The 15,255-nt window shown below is 42.3% G+C and overlaps 1 protein-coding gene across 1 annotated transcript in view; it reads left to right on the top strand.

Moving 5' to 3' along the window:
* The window catches only part of SEC24D (SEC24 homolog D, COPII coat complex component), a 106,089-nt gene that overhangs the window by 41,153 nt on the left and 49,681 nt on the right, over positions 1–15,255 (top strand). The window contains exon 9 of the mRNA XM_066573884.1: positions 6,848–6,986. Coding sequence (XP_066429981.1) covers positions 6,848–6,986 — 139 coding nt within the window. The remainder of the gene's footprint in view (positions 1–6,847; positions 6,987–15,255) is intronic.

The following is a 15,255-nucleotide window of genomic DNA, read 5'->3' as shown; positions in this document are numbered from 1 at the left end:
TTTCCAAAAGAATAATCAATACGAGAGTGAGTTTAATGGGGTTGATAGAAGATAGAGTATTCATGTGCCCTTGGATTACCCACCTGCCATAAATTGTATAGCCGATAAATACAGATTAAAGTGTGGAAATCCCTAGCAAGGTGGTTAGCAGGCAGAGGTGGTGGTTGAGGGAGAAGGAATTGGTGATCTCTGCAATCAGAAAAGGGTATACTTAAATCGCCTCCTAGTATTAATGTAGAGCCATGAAAATGAGACTATTTTGGTTGGATATTCTGTTGGAAGGCAATCTGTTGGGTGTTTGGGGCATAAATATTGCACAGGACCACTGGGTAGCCATACAAAGAGCCCTGTAAGATTAAAAAGTGGCTATGTGGATCTGCCTCCGCTTGGGAAAGTTGGAAAGAACAGGACCAGGCAATAAGAATAGCTACCCCTGCGGATTTGGTGCTGGCATCGGCTAGGTATGCTGAAGGATACCGGTTTTTAATAAATATGAATGTTGCAGGACTAAGTATCATTTGATACTAGAATTTAAGCGCTTAACGTTGAGGGATAGTCGTGTAGCCATGGTGAGGTGTAAGTGGGAGAGTATATGTTAGCATACCTTATACAGAGCCAGAAGGCACGGCCGGTCCAAAATGAAATGCAAGCATACCAAGCCGCTCCCTCAGGTTTGAAAAACGAGAAAGCTCAAGCAGAGGCCGTGCAACCTGAACAGAAGCAAGACAAAAAGATTAGCAATGGAAATAACACCATAACAATAAATGTTGATTGAAATTCCACATGGATTGAACTCCATGGGGAGAAGACCCGAAAGGTAACCCAGAGGAAGATTATACTACATTGAGATGTATAGACCATGTGAGATTAAGACAAAAGGTTAAGAGCTCAAAGCTGGCTGGCAGAGCAAAACTAACAAACTTTGAGTAGGTAAATTATGGGAAGGGGAGAAAAGAAAAAAAAATAGAGTAGGGTTAAGGACTAGGGTTGGGAAATGAAAAAAAAGTGTTTGGGGGGGGGGGGGGTGCAGCAAAGTTACTGCAAGAGGTTAAACAGGGAAAGTAACACCAAGTAGGACAGTGTTTGAGCACTTAGGGTCTGAATCAGGTTGGTGGTGAACAAATATGCTCCGCCTGGAGTCTTCTTTTATCAGAACACGTAGGCAGCTAAGTTGGATCAAGGAGCGGAGGCAAAGAACGCTCAGCCCAGTCCAGAAGATGTGAAGGAGAGATGTGAAAGAACTAATGATGTCGAGTTCTGATGGAGAACGGAGGGTGCAGGAACTACCATCCAGGCAGGCCGTAAAAGGGAACTCCCAAAATTTGGCAATATTACGCTCCTTTAGAAGATTAAGAAGTGGATGCAGAACACATTGATGCTATAGGATGAGCCAAGAGAGATTTCCTGGGACTGCTACACTGTAGCACCCTGATAGGTCCCCTATTTAGTGGCCTGCAATTACAAGCACAGCGCCCATTGATTTCAATGAGAGCTGTGACTGCAATTACGATCATCTGCCACTAAATGGGAGTCGAAGCCGCGCCTTCTGCTCTGACCCGACCCAAGTGTATCCTGCGGGTGCTGCCTGGAAAACCCCTTAAACCCTTCCTGTCAGGTGTCATGGCAAACCCTGCGTCCTCTGTAGATGGACACAACAAGAATTACTGCAGTTCTGAAGGGCAAGGAGTTCCAACGCTCTGCTACTGATAAAGTTCACATATAGTGTATATCCTGTAACAATCTGTCACTGGAAAAAGTGACAGATCATTTACTAGTCGCTCCCTACCAGGGCTAAGCACATGCCAAGATTTTATAGTAGCTTGTTGTCTGCTGGGATCTGTAGTGTTATGCCTCAGCAATCCAGTATAACTTGACAGCTTCTATTGGAGCTGAAATCTAGACTGGGAGAAGCAGCACAATGTACACAAATGCACCATTCATACAGAACTATGGGGCGATTAATAAGATGTGTCCCCATTATTGTAACTGATTACTCTGTCTTCTCCTGCCAGACTCTCAGCGGCATGCTCTGCAAGTACACGGACACAGTGTTCACTCCAGTAATATGACAAGTCTTCACTGATGGATTTGCTACTTAGTAAATATCTTGTACAGGTTATTATCCTGGAGATCATGTTTGGGCGCACACAGAGTCTTTAGTCTTCCTCTGCCTGACTTGGCTTTGTTAATCAAGCTTTCTGTCATTATTAGCTCCTCTATGCCTCTAACTATCTAACCCGATATAAGGGCACAAAGCAGATAATGCAACTGAGCCTTCAACTGACTCCTTCCATTACTTCATCCTCAAAAGTATTACATATCTTCAAGAACGTGGAGCTTTAGAAATGTCCAACGCTGCGAACCCAGATGGCATAAGTACAGTTCACTTCTGTAGAGTTGTACAGTACAATGAGCTATTCACTGATTGCCAATTGTATTGTTACATAATCAGTATGATCAGTGTAGAATATTTGGAAACCTTGTAACTTGTGTTTGTAAAGGGGGAATGTCCACTATTTGGCCTTGGGTTACCTTGCATTTTTTTTTGGTACAGTTCCAAACAAGTTGCGCAACTGTTTATTTGTCAACTTTTGGGCAGGGAAACAAAAGGCTAGTTTTGCATCTGAGGAGGTTCTTTAAGACATTCTGCTGAAAATACCAGAAAAAAAAGCGCTCCATGCAGCGCTCTTCTGTTCAAAAGCCAGGCAGCTGGGCGGAAAGCGTGTGGACCCCATTATAGTCAATAGGGTCTACCTGCTGGTGTTCTATTCTGACCACAGACGGAACTGCTCGGCTAAGGGGATTCCCCTTTCATGTTTCCCGGAATCCCTGCCACAGATGTGAAACCACCCAAAGACTTGTTTATTAGATATCCCAGCTTTTCACAACTCATTTTTTTCTCCATTAAAGACAATGGTAAATGCATTGTATATGATATATGAGACCTTAGGCCAGCTTCACACCAGAGTAATATATATTTTTGTTAGCCATTGAAAGGTATCCCATTTACAAGGTTATTTGGTTTTTCTTGCTGGGAACAATCACTCTGTGCCTATATTCCACCTACGAGTCTCAGCCAACATAGGTCTGATCACCTAAACTAACCACTTATGATACTTAGTTGGTTCGATCAGACCTGGGCCAAGATTTTCGGCTATTATATAGGCATGAAAATGTGCCCATATTGTACTTGTGTGAAATTGGCCTTTAAAACCCCGTCCCGACAGACTATCTTTGACAAGACCCTGTGACCAGCTGCTTTCATTATTCCTGTTACACAGATCTGCTGGATGTAAAGTGATGCATTGTGGTGTACTTGAATGTCAATACGATAGAAGAAATTAAAAGTATCCGATGACCGGTCTCTTCCTGTGTTTTTCCTGTACTCACTATACATGACAAAGAGACATAAGGGAAATATTTGCTTTTACTTGTAGGTCTCCTTTACAAGTAACCAAATATTACTGAAATATAGACTCAAACAGGGGATTTGGTTATTTGTCCATCCAAGCTGCCGGGTCTACTTGTAACCCGTGTATCTGGTATCGTGGGAACTCTAGTATCCTATGCTGCAAACAGTATATTGTCAGGCTATCTCCCACTTCTAAATGCAGCGTATGTGATGACAAGTCAGAAAATCTATCCAAAATACTAAGCAGGTAGAGAGGTCATTTGTCCGTCCTTGTTGGAACAAATAAATACAAGGTTTGCTTAGCAACTATCTGTCCCAGCAGATCCGCTATGAAGTGCGCCGAGTATTATTCTAAGTAGAGCTAGTGATGCCGGATCTATTCTTTACACTGAGAGGTCAGCCCTGTGTTATCTGCCTGCAGCCACAGCCTGATGAGCTATGACTGGTGACAAGGGTGACACCTTATCCCACAATCCTTCATGTGATGCCAGTGCTTTTAGGTTACACCACAATGGAAACAAGATAAGGTTCCCCAGGCTTTTTACAATGTAATTGCTTTCTAAGGGCTAGTAAAGGTAGAAAAGCATTGAACACAAAGGTTTCCCCAGGATCCAGAGAACATTTCTGTAACATGTACAATCAAATGTCATGAATACATGGATTTTATGTTACGGGAATGATCTTCTTATAAAATATAGCATGGCACACCACTTGCATTGGCCTACTATATACTGTAGGATGCAAGGCAGGAATATACTGACAGACAAAAGGGCAAAATCTTCCCTGGACAGCAGGGAATAAATGTAAATGTCTGATCAACGGACTTGGAATCCTTGGACCGGAGCAGTATTTGTGTAGCTCTGTTATGGTATCCTATGTAATGCTGTTTGTTCACCGAAGGACTGTTGTGACAGTACAATGCTATTGTTTTTATTTTTTTATTGTTTACTTCCCACTTTTTTAACCCTTTCCAATCCACTGTCTGACCTCTAAAGACATTATGATTTAAGGCTGTACAGCTCTGATGTTGGAAGACATCCGTCAGAGTTCTCTTACTGTATATTGCCAGCCTCTCTGCTGTCAGAGCCTATCCAATGTGTCACCTCATGCAGGACTGGCTTTAGCCAGCATATAGCGCCGTTGTATAACGGCAGAAAGAGTAAGCCCCCTAGGAAAACCAGGATACAAATTGGATTGGAAAGGGTTAAAATTAATAATTGAAACCGCGCCCCGTCGAATGCTTTAAAAATAAAGCTGAAGACTCACCTTATCAAAGGGGTCCCACTGGCACCTAGTATCCAGGGAGACAGATAATCAGAAAACCCAGGTCACAATCCCAATCCACCATCCAGCAACACCGGAGAGCCAGCTGACATCAAATAAGACTCCTTTGCCTTAAAAGGGTCTTCATGCAATCAGATTCCGAAGATAAAAAATATCGATTCAGCGCTCATGGGATCCAGGGCACAGCGTAGAGAAGTTCCCACAATGGGTTAATAGGCAGTCACTACTTTTATTGCAACGCGTTTCGGCATAAGAGCCTTTTTCAAGCAATAACAACAGTAAAAACTACCCACCTATACACACCATATACAATAGGTGCTCTTAGCTCGCTAGACGCCGCACCCCATGTGCGTTCCAGCGGGAGGAGCATATTCAATGATGTCATGACATCTGTCACATGATGCTTTGGAACGTATCATACGTTCCAATGGTAAATGATAAGGACCGCACGGACTGCGTTCCATTTCTACTACTGTGTAACTCGGTCCATTCATAAATAAATGACATTGAAATACACATTATTAACCAGTAAACAACACAAATCGAATGACCAAATATAAGAACAGCAATTTAATACAGTAATCAAAAAATAATAAGAAGGAAACCCCATTTAAACAACTATTCTATTACAAATGACATACTACATTTTCCCAAGCTGCTCGTTGAGACCCTGAGGGACTAATGTTTGTAAACGAAAAATCCAAAGCATTTCTTTTTTGTGTAAAGCTTCTATTGGTTTTATAAAATGTTTACAGATTTTGTTGCTGATTTTCGGCGTGTTCCCCAACTCTGTCACGTGTCGAACAGAGGCGTAACTTGAAGCTCCTGGGCCCCAATGCAAAACCTGTAACAGGGCCCCCAACTATAATGCTTTATTCATAGTACTAGGCTCCCTATATGGAGAAGAGAGGCCTTATGGCCCCCTAAGGCTCCTGGGCCCAGGGGCAACCCTGGACCCTCTATAGTTACGCCCCTGGTGTGGAAGGTCCCTTAAGATGAGGACTCTTTCACACAGACGTAGCTGTATTTTGGTCACGTACAAACGCTACGAATTTACGCGATCAAAAATCACTTGCGCCCACGTATTTTGCCCGCTATGGCGTGTGTTTGTGTGTATTTGCGCCCACAACAAACGCAGCCGGGCCCATTGATGTGCTGTGCAAATATACAGTGAATGCACACATTTTCTGCACACATGTGCCTGCCCATTTACTTCACTGTCCTATTGAGGTGCACAATACGCACCAAAATAGGAGATGCCATGTATTACTTCATGCAATCGTGTGATAAAACACGCACATTTGAACAAGTCCATTGAAATCAGTAGGCCCTATTCACTGCATACAAAAATGAAGCATGTAGTAATTAGCACATATACGCCCGTGTGACCTTGCCCCGAGTGTAACAATGACAAGGCCTTCTCAATGTACAGCACCGTTTTCAGCAGATGGAACAGATTTTCCTCGGTCCAAAACAATCATTTTGTGATCATAGACCTAATTCTGTTTGTTCTGGCCAAACTATGTGCATCTTTGGCAACCTGTTATACAGTGAGCAGCAAGTATGTGCGGCGTACAAGAGGACGGTTGTTTGCAACCTTCTCCCCACATCCTTGTAATGTCCATATGAGGAATCCTCAGCTCTTTCGTTCTCCCTATACCTTGTACTGATGATAGAAGTCAGTGTATATAGACACAAGGTCCTTATTCAGACATACATGTCCCTGTTTATGCTGTGACAGTCACAAGGCATTCGATGGTGCTCTGATGGTAGCATAGTGCCCCCTAGAGAGATTTGTTGAAATAACAGCGCATTGAGCTGCAAAATAGTGCAGCCGTGTATAACAAAACATTGAAAATATATTGATTTGGTTAACCTTGTAGAATTTTTACTAGTAAATACTATTTCATCAGAAAGTAATGGAGATAACTTTAGTGGCCAAAACTAACTTCTTCATCAATAAAACCCAATATTCAAAATTCAAGTTCAGTTTTATCGCGCATCGATGTGGGGTACTGCAAGGGTTACATTGAAAATGATCAGTTTTGGCTACTTTGTATGGAGGCTCCGAAATGTTTACTGTACTTTCATTTGAACATTATGTACATGATTTAGTGAAATGTATGCACTGATGTGCCTTTTATCTCATAGACTCTTCTCTATCTGGTGAACCATGGTGAAGCTGGGCCAATTCGTTGTAACCGGTGTAAAGCTTATATGTGCCCATTCATGCTCTTCATTGAGGGTGGGAGACGATTTCAGTGTGGATTTTGCAACTGTGTCAATGAAGGTAAATATTTTCGATCTGCAGCCCCGTCTTAACCCTCGTGCCAGTACTTTGCATTATGGTTGCCTTCAAAGAGGCGTTTTATAAGAGCTGCTCTACAGAAGTGCATTTACGCTCTGTACTACGTACATATTTTTTACGCACGTGATACAGATAGCGTTATACACCATTTATTTGCATTGGGGTATTCAGACATGCGCTTTCACACGTGTATTTTACATGAGTGAAAATAATGGCAGCATGTCCTATTTTGGCCTATTACAGACTGAGATTGCCATTAGAAGCAATGGGATTACGTGAATATGCAGTGAATTTGCGTGATACTTGCGTATTCACTGCATAGTTATGCATGAAGGTGGGAGAAATCTATGGAACATTCTTGCATTTTTTTTTTTTTTTGCGCACGTGTAAAATGCAGTGAACACACACGCAAAAAAACGTCAAGGCGATCCAAATACACAGTGAATATGCACAGTTGTATCTACTTTTTAACATGGCTATGTAGCTCTATGCATTGTGATGGGATTTCTCCCCTTGCACCTCTTTAGCACTGAGCTCCTACCTTGGAGGGTGGCTAGGGCGCCTGGGTGGGGCTGTCAGCGCTGTGCCGCCACCTGTAAGTTGCTGAACAGAGTGGTGTGGAGGTGCACGCTGGAGCACCTGCTCCCTCTGCTGGTGGCGCCCCATCTGCCAAGCGCTGACTGCATCCTCCGGGAAAAGCTGGCTTTGTTGTAAAGCTACACATTTTTTTTACATGCTTTTTATTCCGGCATTTATTTTGAAGAGGAACCTATGCAAAAATGGCACAAAAAAAAGTCAAACCTACAGCGTGCACTGACAGCACTGACACAGAAGATACACATAAAAAAAAAATCTGCTAAAAAACAGTTTGTAGTGTGTTTCATATTTCTCTATTGACCTAAGGCTGCTTTCACACGGGTGTCAGAATCGTGTGATTTTTCTCGTGATGCGACAGCGCTACAAATTGCATGTATGTGAAGCCCATGCTTTCTAATGGGTTCATTCACATTAGCGATGTTTTGTCTGATGCGTTGTTATAAGAAGGAAAAAATTGCGGCATGCTGCCGGAATTTGCAGTGTTTTGTAGCCCCTGGTTCTCTATGGAGCCTCCTTATTTATTGCATCGCATATCACGAACTAGTGACTTTTGTTGGATGCGATGCGTTTCCCTACCCCTAAAATAAGCCCTAGCTGCATTCCCAGAAAAAAAAAGAGAATAGAATTGTGTCAGTGCTCCAAAAAGTGGAGTAGATAACTCAAATATAAAGATAAAAGAACAGTAGTGAACTCATTTGGTATAGAGCCTGCCATATAACAGGACTCCACACCTATGATCCACCTTAACCTTCAGAGGTCCTCCAGGTGTATAATCCCATGGAGCATAGGGAGAGCAGCAGAGGGAAATATCCAGGGTAATCCACCTCGGTAGGAAATTATATAAAATAATCACTAAGTGAAGAAAAAAACGTTACCCTTTGTGCTACTGGTGGCCTGTGGCGTTTGAATAAAAGGCAAGGTAAACTTACTTCACTGGGGATCTCCGGAATTAACCATTTCCTCCCCAAATCAGGTCAGTTCATAGTTAAATGAAGTCTGTGGATCACAGGATTCATTCTCCAGTTGCTTTATTAATCGGTATCAGAACAAAATGCTTATATACTGTACATAAAGTATCCAGTCATGCAGGGTAATATAAAGCTGTATATGGCAATGTGTTTCAGGGTTTTCAGAACCCCTTTTTTCCAATCACGTTGTGGAGGCGGGATTTATGAATTGGCCAATCAATGTCACGGCTCAGCCAATTCATAAATCCTGCCTCCACAACATGATTGGTTCTTCAAACTAGGCTCAGCTAATCAATGCAGAGCTGTATGAACCAATCACAGCCCTCGCATTGGTTCATCGAGCGTTGCATTGATTGACTGAGCAGTGCTGGACGAACCAGTCAGAGCCATTTCTTCCTGGAGGCGGGATTTTTGAATCCTGGAAACAGGAAGTGGTCTCCTGTGGGCGAACGAGGACTGCAGGATGCACGGCGGAGCTCCAGAGAGCTGCAGGAGGACCCAGACCGAGCCTGCTAGGTAAGTACTAGTAATTATTAGGAAATTATAGTACCAGTGTTTCCAGTGGCACAATGCACCACACAGCTGTGCTACATGGTCCATGCATTATGATCCACACACATCACACACAGCTCTACTACATCCATCCTGACCCCACACATCACTCACACAGCTCTACTACATCCATCGTAACCCCATACATCACACACAACACATTACACACAGCTCTACTATATTCCACACACAGCTATAGCACATCCATATTGATTCCAACACATTAAACACACAGCTCTGCTACATTGTACATTCATTATGATTCCCACACATCACACACAGCTTCACTACATTGTACATTCATTTTGATTCCCCCACTTCACACACACAGCTCTATAACATCTATCTTGATTGCCACACATTACACACGCAGACATTACACACACAGCTCTACTACATTGTACATCCATTTACATCCATCCTGACCCCACACATCACACACACAGCATATGACACACACAGCTCTGCTATTCCACACATCACCAGACTCCTAGATACAGTGATCACCCCTGGTCATGTGATTCCTAACTCCACCCACACAGGTGATCACATGACAGTGACATCATCACAGGTCCTGGTAGTAGCTGCTGCTGGTTTATCCATTATACAGTACTTTCTACCAAACTGCACAATGGCTCCTCCCACAGCAGTGATGTCACCGCAGGTCCTTCAGCCCACCGGATCTCTGGGGTGGCGTTAGGTTGGTGTCTTCTTTTGGGAACACTAAGTTGTGTCTGAGAAAAGAACGGCTTAGTTGTATTCTCATTTTGTTATTTTTTCCCTCCCCTTTTCAAGAGCCCTGTGTTGTTCTTCTGTCGGTCAGGCTCTGTGTGTTATATATGTTGTAGAACCTTCAATGACGTAAAGGGGGGGGGGGGGGGCAGAGCGTTGACCTCACCAGGGGCGGAGCATGAGAAGTACTTACATACTAACTGACAAGTGTTCGCTAGTAGTTTGATTCCCTTTTTTTTTTCTTTTCCGGGAATTCAGCTAGGCCTTACTTTAGGGGGAGGGCTTAACTTTCTTGCGATAAAATCGTGCAAGTTTATCTCTCAATCACGGGAACACAGCTGCGATTTTGTAGCGGTGATATCCCTGTCGCCCGTGTGAAAAACCTGATTCTCCAGAGAGTGTCTACACATAGGTCTCAATAAAATATTCATTTTAGGGCGGTTCCACACACTTGAGCACATTTACTACCTGTGTTACCCCAGTTTCTGGTGTAAAAAAGGTGCAAATTTTTGCATACTGGAAACTGTACAAATTTTTTTTTTTTCAGAGGGGGACAGGGCTGCCCTGGACTAACAGATTTATGCATAATTTACACCAGAAAGTGGCCTAAATTATGCCAGAAATGTAGGCTTACTCAGGACCAGGTGTACATTTGTGAGAAGGCACACAGACTTACTGGGATATGCTGAATACGTAAAGAGGTGTGCACCTCTTCATGTATTCGGTGTGGTGGGGGAAATCATAAGCCCGGCTTTGCAGATGACGGTCTTGGTAAATTTTCCCCCCTGTGCTTTTTGGAAAAGCTCCACTGCAGTTTTTGACACTTTTTTTTTTGCCAAAGCTAAAATTGTACCTACAGGAAGGAACAGTCCTTTCTTTATATTTCCAATTCTTTTTTTAATCCATTTCTTTTTTTGGCTTAAAAAACTGCTGCAGTTTTCTTAAAAAATGCTGTGTGTGAGATCAACCTTGAAGTGGTTCTCCTGTGTTATGTGTGTAGAAAATATTTAGTAAATCTTAAAAAGATCTGCATTTTTAAGGCCTCATGCACACGGCGCAAATTGGATTGCGGATTCCGCGTTTGTCACCGGCGCGGCCAATTCGCTGCTCAATTTGCCCCGTGTGCATGGAGATTTCTCTGCTCCACTTACACACACAGATTGTATTTGCGGACACAATGTGCCAAAAATAAAATTGCAGCATGCTCTATTTTAGCCCGGATTCCAGGCGGACGGCTTCCATTGTAATCAATGGAAGCCATCTGAACCGCAGGCCTTTCGTAATTGACATTACGGAAGGGTTGCGGGAGAGCATTTGGAAAAAAATCTGTAGCCGGACCGGACATCTGCAATAGAAAAAAAGAAAGAAAAGACCGGTACGTGGGGTCACCGGCCAGGGGCAGAGCCGGATTCAGTGCGGGATTCATCATCCGGAATCCGGCTCTGCCATGTACAGACAGCCTTAGCTTTCTGCTTGTCAGCACTGAATGGAAACCTTTGCATAGGCTAAAAAAGTCCTGATGATTAGCTGGTCACACAATCGCAGGGCTCGTTACAGTGTATCCAAGCACTTCTGTGTTGTTTGGGAATGATCAAGATCGCTTTGAAGCTTATGTAAGGAGTAACTGGTTCCAATCACAGACAGCATTCAAGGATCTGATGAAGAATTGATACAAATAGTCTCTTCGAAAGTTTCAGAACTTTTCACTTTGTTACAATCTAAACAAGCTACTTATACAGTCAGGAAAGTGTTGGCAATGGTGATCCTTCTCCACCCCCTCACATTTTCTTCATTAACTTTGAGATTATAAATAGTATTGTAGGAATTTCTGTTCTCATATACATTAATCACTGCCTTGAGCTAGTACAACCTCTTTAATTTCTTTCAGAAAGGCAGTCGGTGTAAGACATGCTTTCTAATAATGATATAAGCCTCGGGCTATTTTGTACCCATTCTTACAAAGCTCATTGTTTTCTTCTATTTGCCCCATGGATTTGACTTCCTATTAATCAGAAAATAAAATGAGATTTTTGGAACATAGAATGATTGTTAGTTTCAAGGTCTTAGAAAAGTGCAAGATGGCAATTGTAATGTAACTCTAAAAGATTGTATGGGAATGTTTTATCTGGCAATGTGCTTAGAAGAGGTCTAATGTGGTGTTCACAATTACATTCTTACTTGACAATACATTGTGAAATAACAAGCTTTATCTCAAGCCCAAAGCAAAGGATTCTGGGCACTTTTGAAATAAGATCAAAAGGGGGGAAAATGATGTACGGTGGTAAGTGGCCTGGTGTGACTCGTTAGATAAATGCACAGCATTTGACAGTTTGAAACCCCTTTTTCAATTTCTTGACCCTATTTCCTGAAGATGATCATTGGGGTCTTGCAAGGCCTATTCATCATCACATTTTTTTCTGTGCTTTTCTCCTTTAATTCTAAGGGGCTAAAACAATACATTGAAAAGAACATGTAGAGATGGCAATCACGGTTTTTACATGCGGTAACTGGATCATAGTTCTTCGTAGTAACTCTAGGAACATTTCCTAGAACTTTTTCTTGAGGGAACAAGAAATGCACAACAGGCTTTGAACTGCACAACATAAAATGAGACCTCAACCTAAGATGACATATAGAAAGGTTTTGCAACACCTCTTTAGGCGTCTTTCTTGCCTTGTAAAAATGTGGCTTTTCCTGGGCTTGTAAGTATCATCATGAATTATATGCAATTTTTACAAGCGTTTGATGCTGGCTTTTGGTTTTTTTTTTTTTGCTCACACGCTTTTGTCAGGCGTTTTTCTTTTCTTGATACAATTAATTGTTTTGGCTTTTTAACCCACCGTGGACTCCAGCTTATGTCATGGCTTAATGGACAACAATTACAAGTACAATATACTGCAGTACAGAGGTATTGCAGGATATTCTACAAAGGATCAAATCGTTATAATTAGAGATGAGCGAGCGTACTCGGCCACGCCCCTTTTTCGCCCGAGCGCCGTGATTTTCGAGTACTTCCGTACTCGGGCGAAAAGATTGTTGGGGCGCCGTGGGTGAGTAGGGGGTTGCAGCGGGGAGTGGGGGGGGGGGGAGAGGGAGAGAGAGAGGGCTCCCCCCTGCTCCCCGCTGCTACCCCCCGCTCCGCCACGCCGCCCCCCCGGCTCCCACCCGAATCTTTTCACCCGAGTACGGAAGTACTCGAAAATTGCGGTGCTCGATCGAGTAATTACTCGAAACGAGTAGGTTCGCTCATCTCTAGTTATAATTTCAAGTGCTCTGTTGATACTATAAAAAAAAAATGTAAGTTTAAACCTAATTGGTATCTGTAAAAGTTTGAACTATTAAAATGTTGCATTATTTATCGTGCAAAGTGAATGCTATTAAAAGAAGAAAAAATGCACAATGCCAGAACTGCGTTTTTTTGTTTTAGTCACTCTTTTGGCAAAAGAATTGAACAAAAGCTAATCAAAAAGCCCTAAATAGCCAAAAATGGTAGCAGGAGAGTCTACACCTGACTCTGGAAAAAATAAGCACTCACACAGTAATGTTGCTGGAAAAATAAATAAGTAATGGGTCTCCGAATATGGTTTATGTTCTTTTTTTTTTTTTAAGTTGTCAAACATAAAAATATATATATATATTACTGCTGTAATGGTACTGACCGACAGCACATTGTGAACACTGTAACAACCAAATCCAAAGAAGAATTTGCTATTTTTTAAATCCGACAAAACTTCTCAGTACAGTACATTACATTTATTGTGTCAGGGAAATTCTGCGTACAGCACCAATCAGGCCCACCCCTATGCCCCGTTGCCGGCGGTAAAGAAGAAACACCACACACGGAGATCTGGTATAGTACCTCACACGGGGAAATAACTGCGCCCTTTATTACAGATTGCATGGGGCTTTATACCCCTTGTCACGTCACTAGAAAGGTGTAAAGGTTCTTATTGGCCCAAATCCACCGCATAACCATATATGTAATGTCCGCAGTTCCGCCAGAAGCAGTGTTAGTCATGTACGTAGTTAACAGCCGTTATCTTGATACGGCGCTTCTGGGAAAACAGCCAAGCACGCGGCCTTCGTATCCGGTTCTATATCATCTCTGAATTTCTGGACACATCTCTCTTAGCTTTGCAAAGCTTTGGCATATAAGTTTTTTTGCATTTTAGCATTACATAGAACTTGCATACAGGTATAAAAGCATAAAAAAACATATAGCAATATATACATATACCCTCACAATTGTATATTTAAATGGTGCTTGGAGAACATGAAGCATGTAGAACAATGATCCATAAAGTGACTGAAAGTGAACGGTTCATCATCAAATAGTGCTTTGAAAAAAACACAGCCCATCCTGCAAAAAAACAACCCCTCACACACCTATGTCAGCGGAAAAATTAAAACCATGGCTTTTGATAGGTGGTAACAGGCTGGTAATGAAGCTAAAAATTATGTTTTGTGTAATCTAACAGAGAAATGTAATATTTAATTGTGAAGGGAGCTCATCAGAGTACTATCATGTCCACATCACCAGTGGCATTCACAGGACCCCTAAAATAGTGATCTACACCCCCAGAAACAGCCACCGCAAATACAGGAAAACCCTGCAAGTCAATAGCTTCTTATGACAAAGTAAACTACACAACGCACACAGGAGACATAGCACTGAAATGGGACGATTGCTGAAAGTTTTAGGCACAATGAAACCTCTTGAGGCTAAATCCCACTGGTGGCACTAGAGCAATCTGTTCTCCACTTTTTCCATCCAGAACAAAACCGCTCCAATTATAGTAAGACATGCACCTTCTTATGTCTGAAGATTGCTGATCTTTATGCAATAAAATATTATTATTAGTTTTATGGAGCCATTCTTCTATTGTTTCTGCATAAATGTACATCTGTATGGGTCAGACGCTGATGGATAAACATGGAGGCTGTGTGATCTAGTTGCGCTGACTGAGCTAACAGGACAGTAAACCTTTTATGGAAGGTGAGTGACTCATTAGTGACCTTCTACATCCTCCTGCTGATAAATGCATAGTTACATAAGGAGATTGCCGCCACTCTTATAAAAGGAAACCAATTCCTGAGCTGTGGGATGTCTTCGGTGTACACTCTCGCTATGTCTCACTACGTCCAGATAACACTTTTACAGTCATAGGGAGAGGGGAGAGCTGGAGATGTGGAATCACATAGTTGTTTTAATAAGCTCCATGTGCCTATGGATTTCATGGCTTCAACATCTATTAATCTTCCAATGACAAGCTCGTTTTCGCTGAAGATACCATGCCATATTTGTCCAAGAATGACTCGATGTGACTCATAAGCAACTGTTTCTGTGATTTTGGACGAGTCCCAAGTTTTCTTTTTGTCAGAACAAGTCTTGCTAGACATTA

The sequence above is a fragment of the Eleutherodactylus coqui genome, chromosome 7 (assembly GCF_035609145.1).
Source record: "Eleutherodactylus coqui strain aEleCoq1 chromosome 7, aEleCoq1.hap1, whole genome shotgun sequence".
Classification (NCBI taxonomy): domain Eukaryota; kingdom Metazoa; phylum Chordata; class Amphibia; order Anura; family Eleutherodactylidae; genus Eleutherodactylus; species Eleutherodactylus coqui.
Note: the sequence above shows the minus strand (reverse complement) of the source record. Positions and strands in the feature narration are given on the sequence as shown.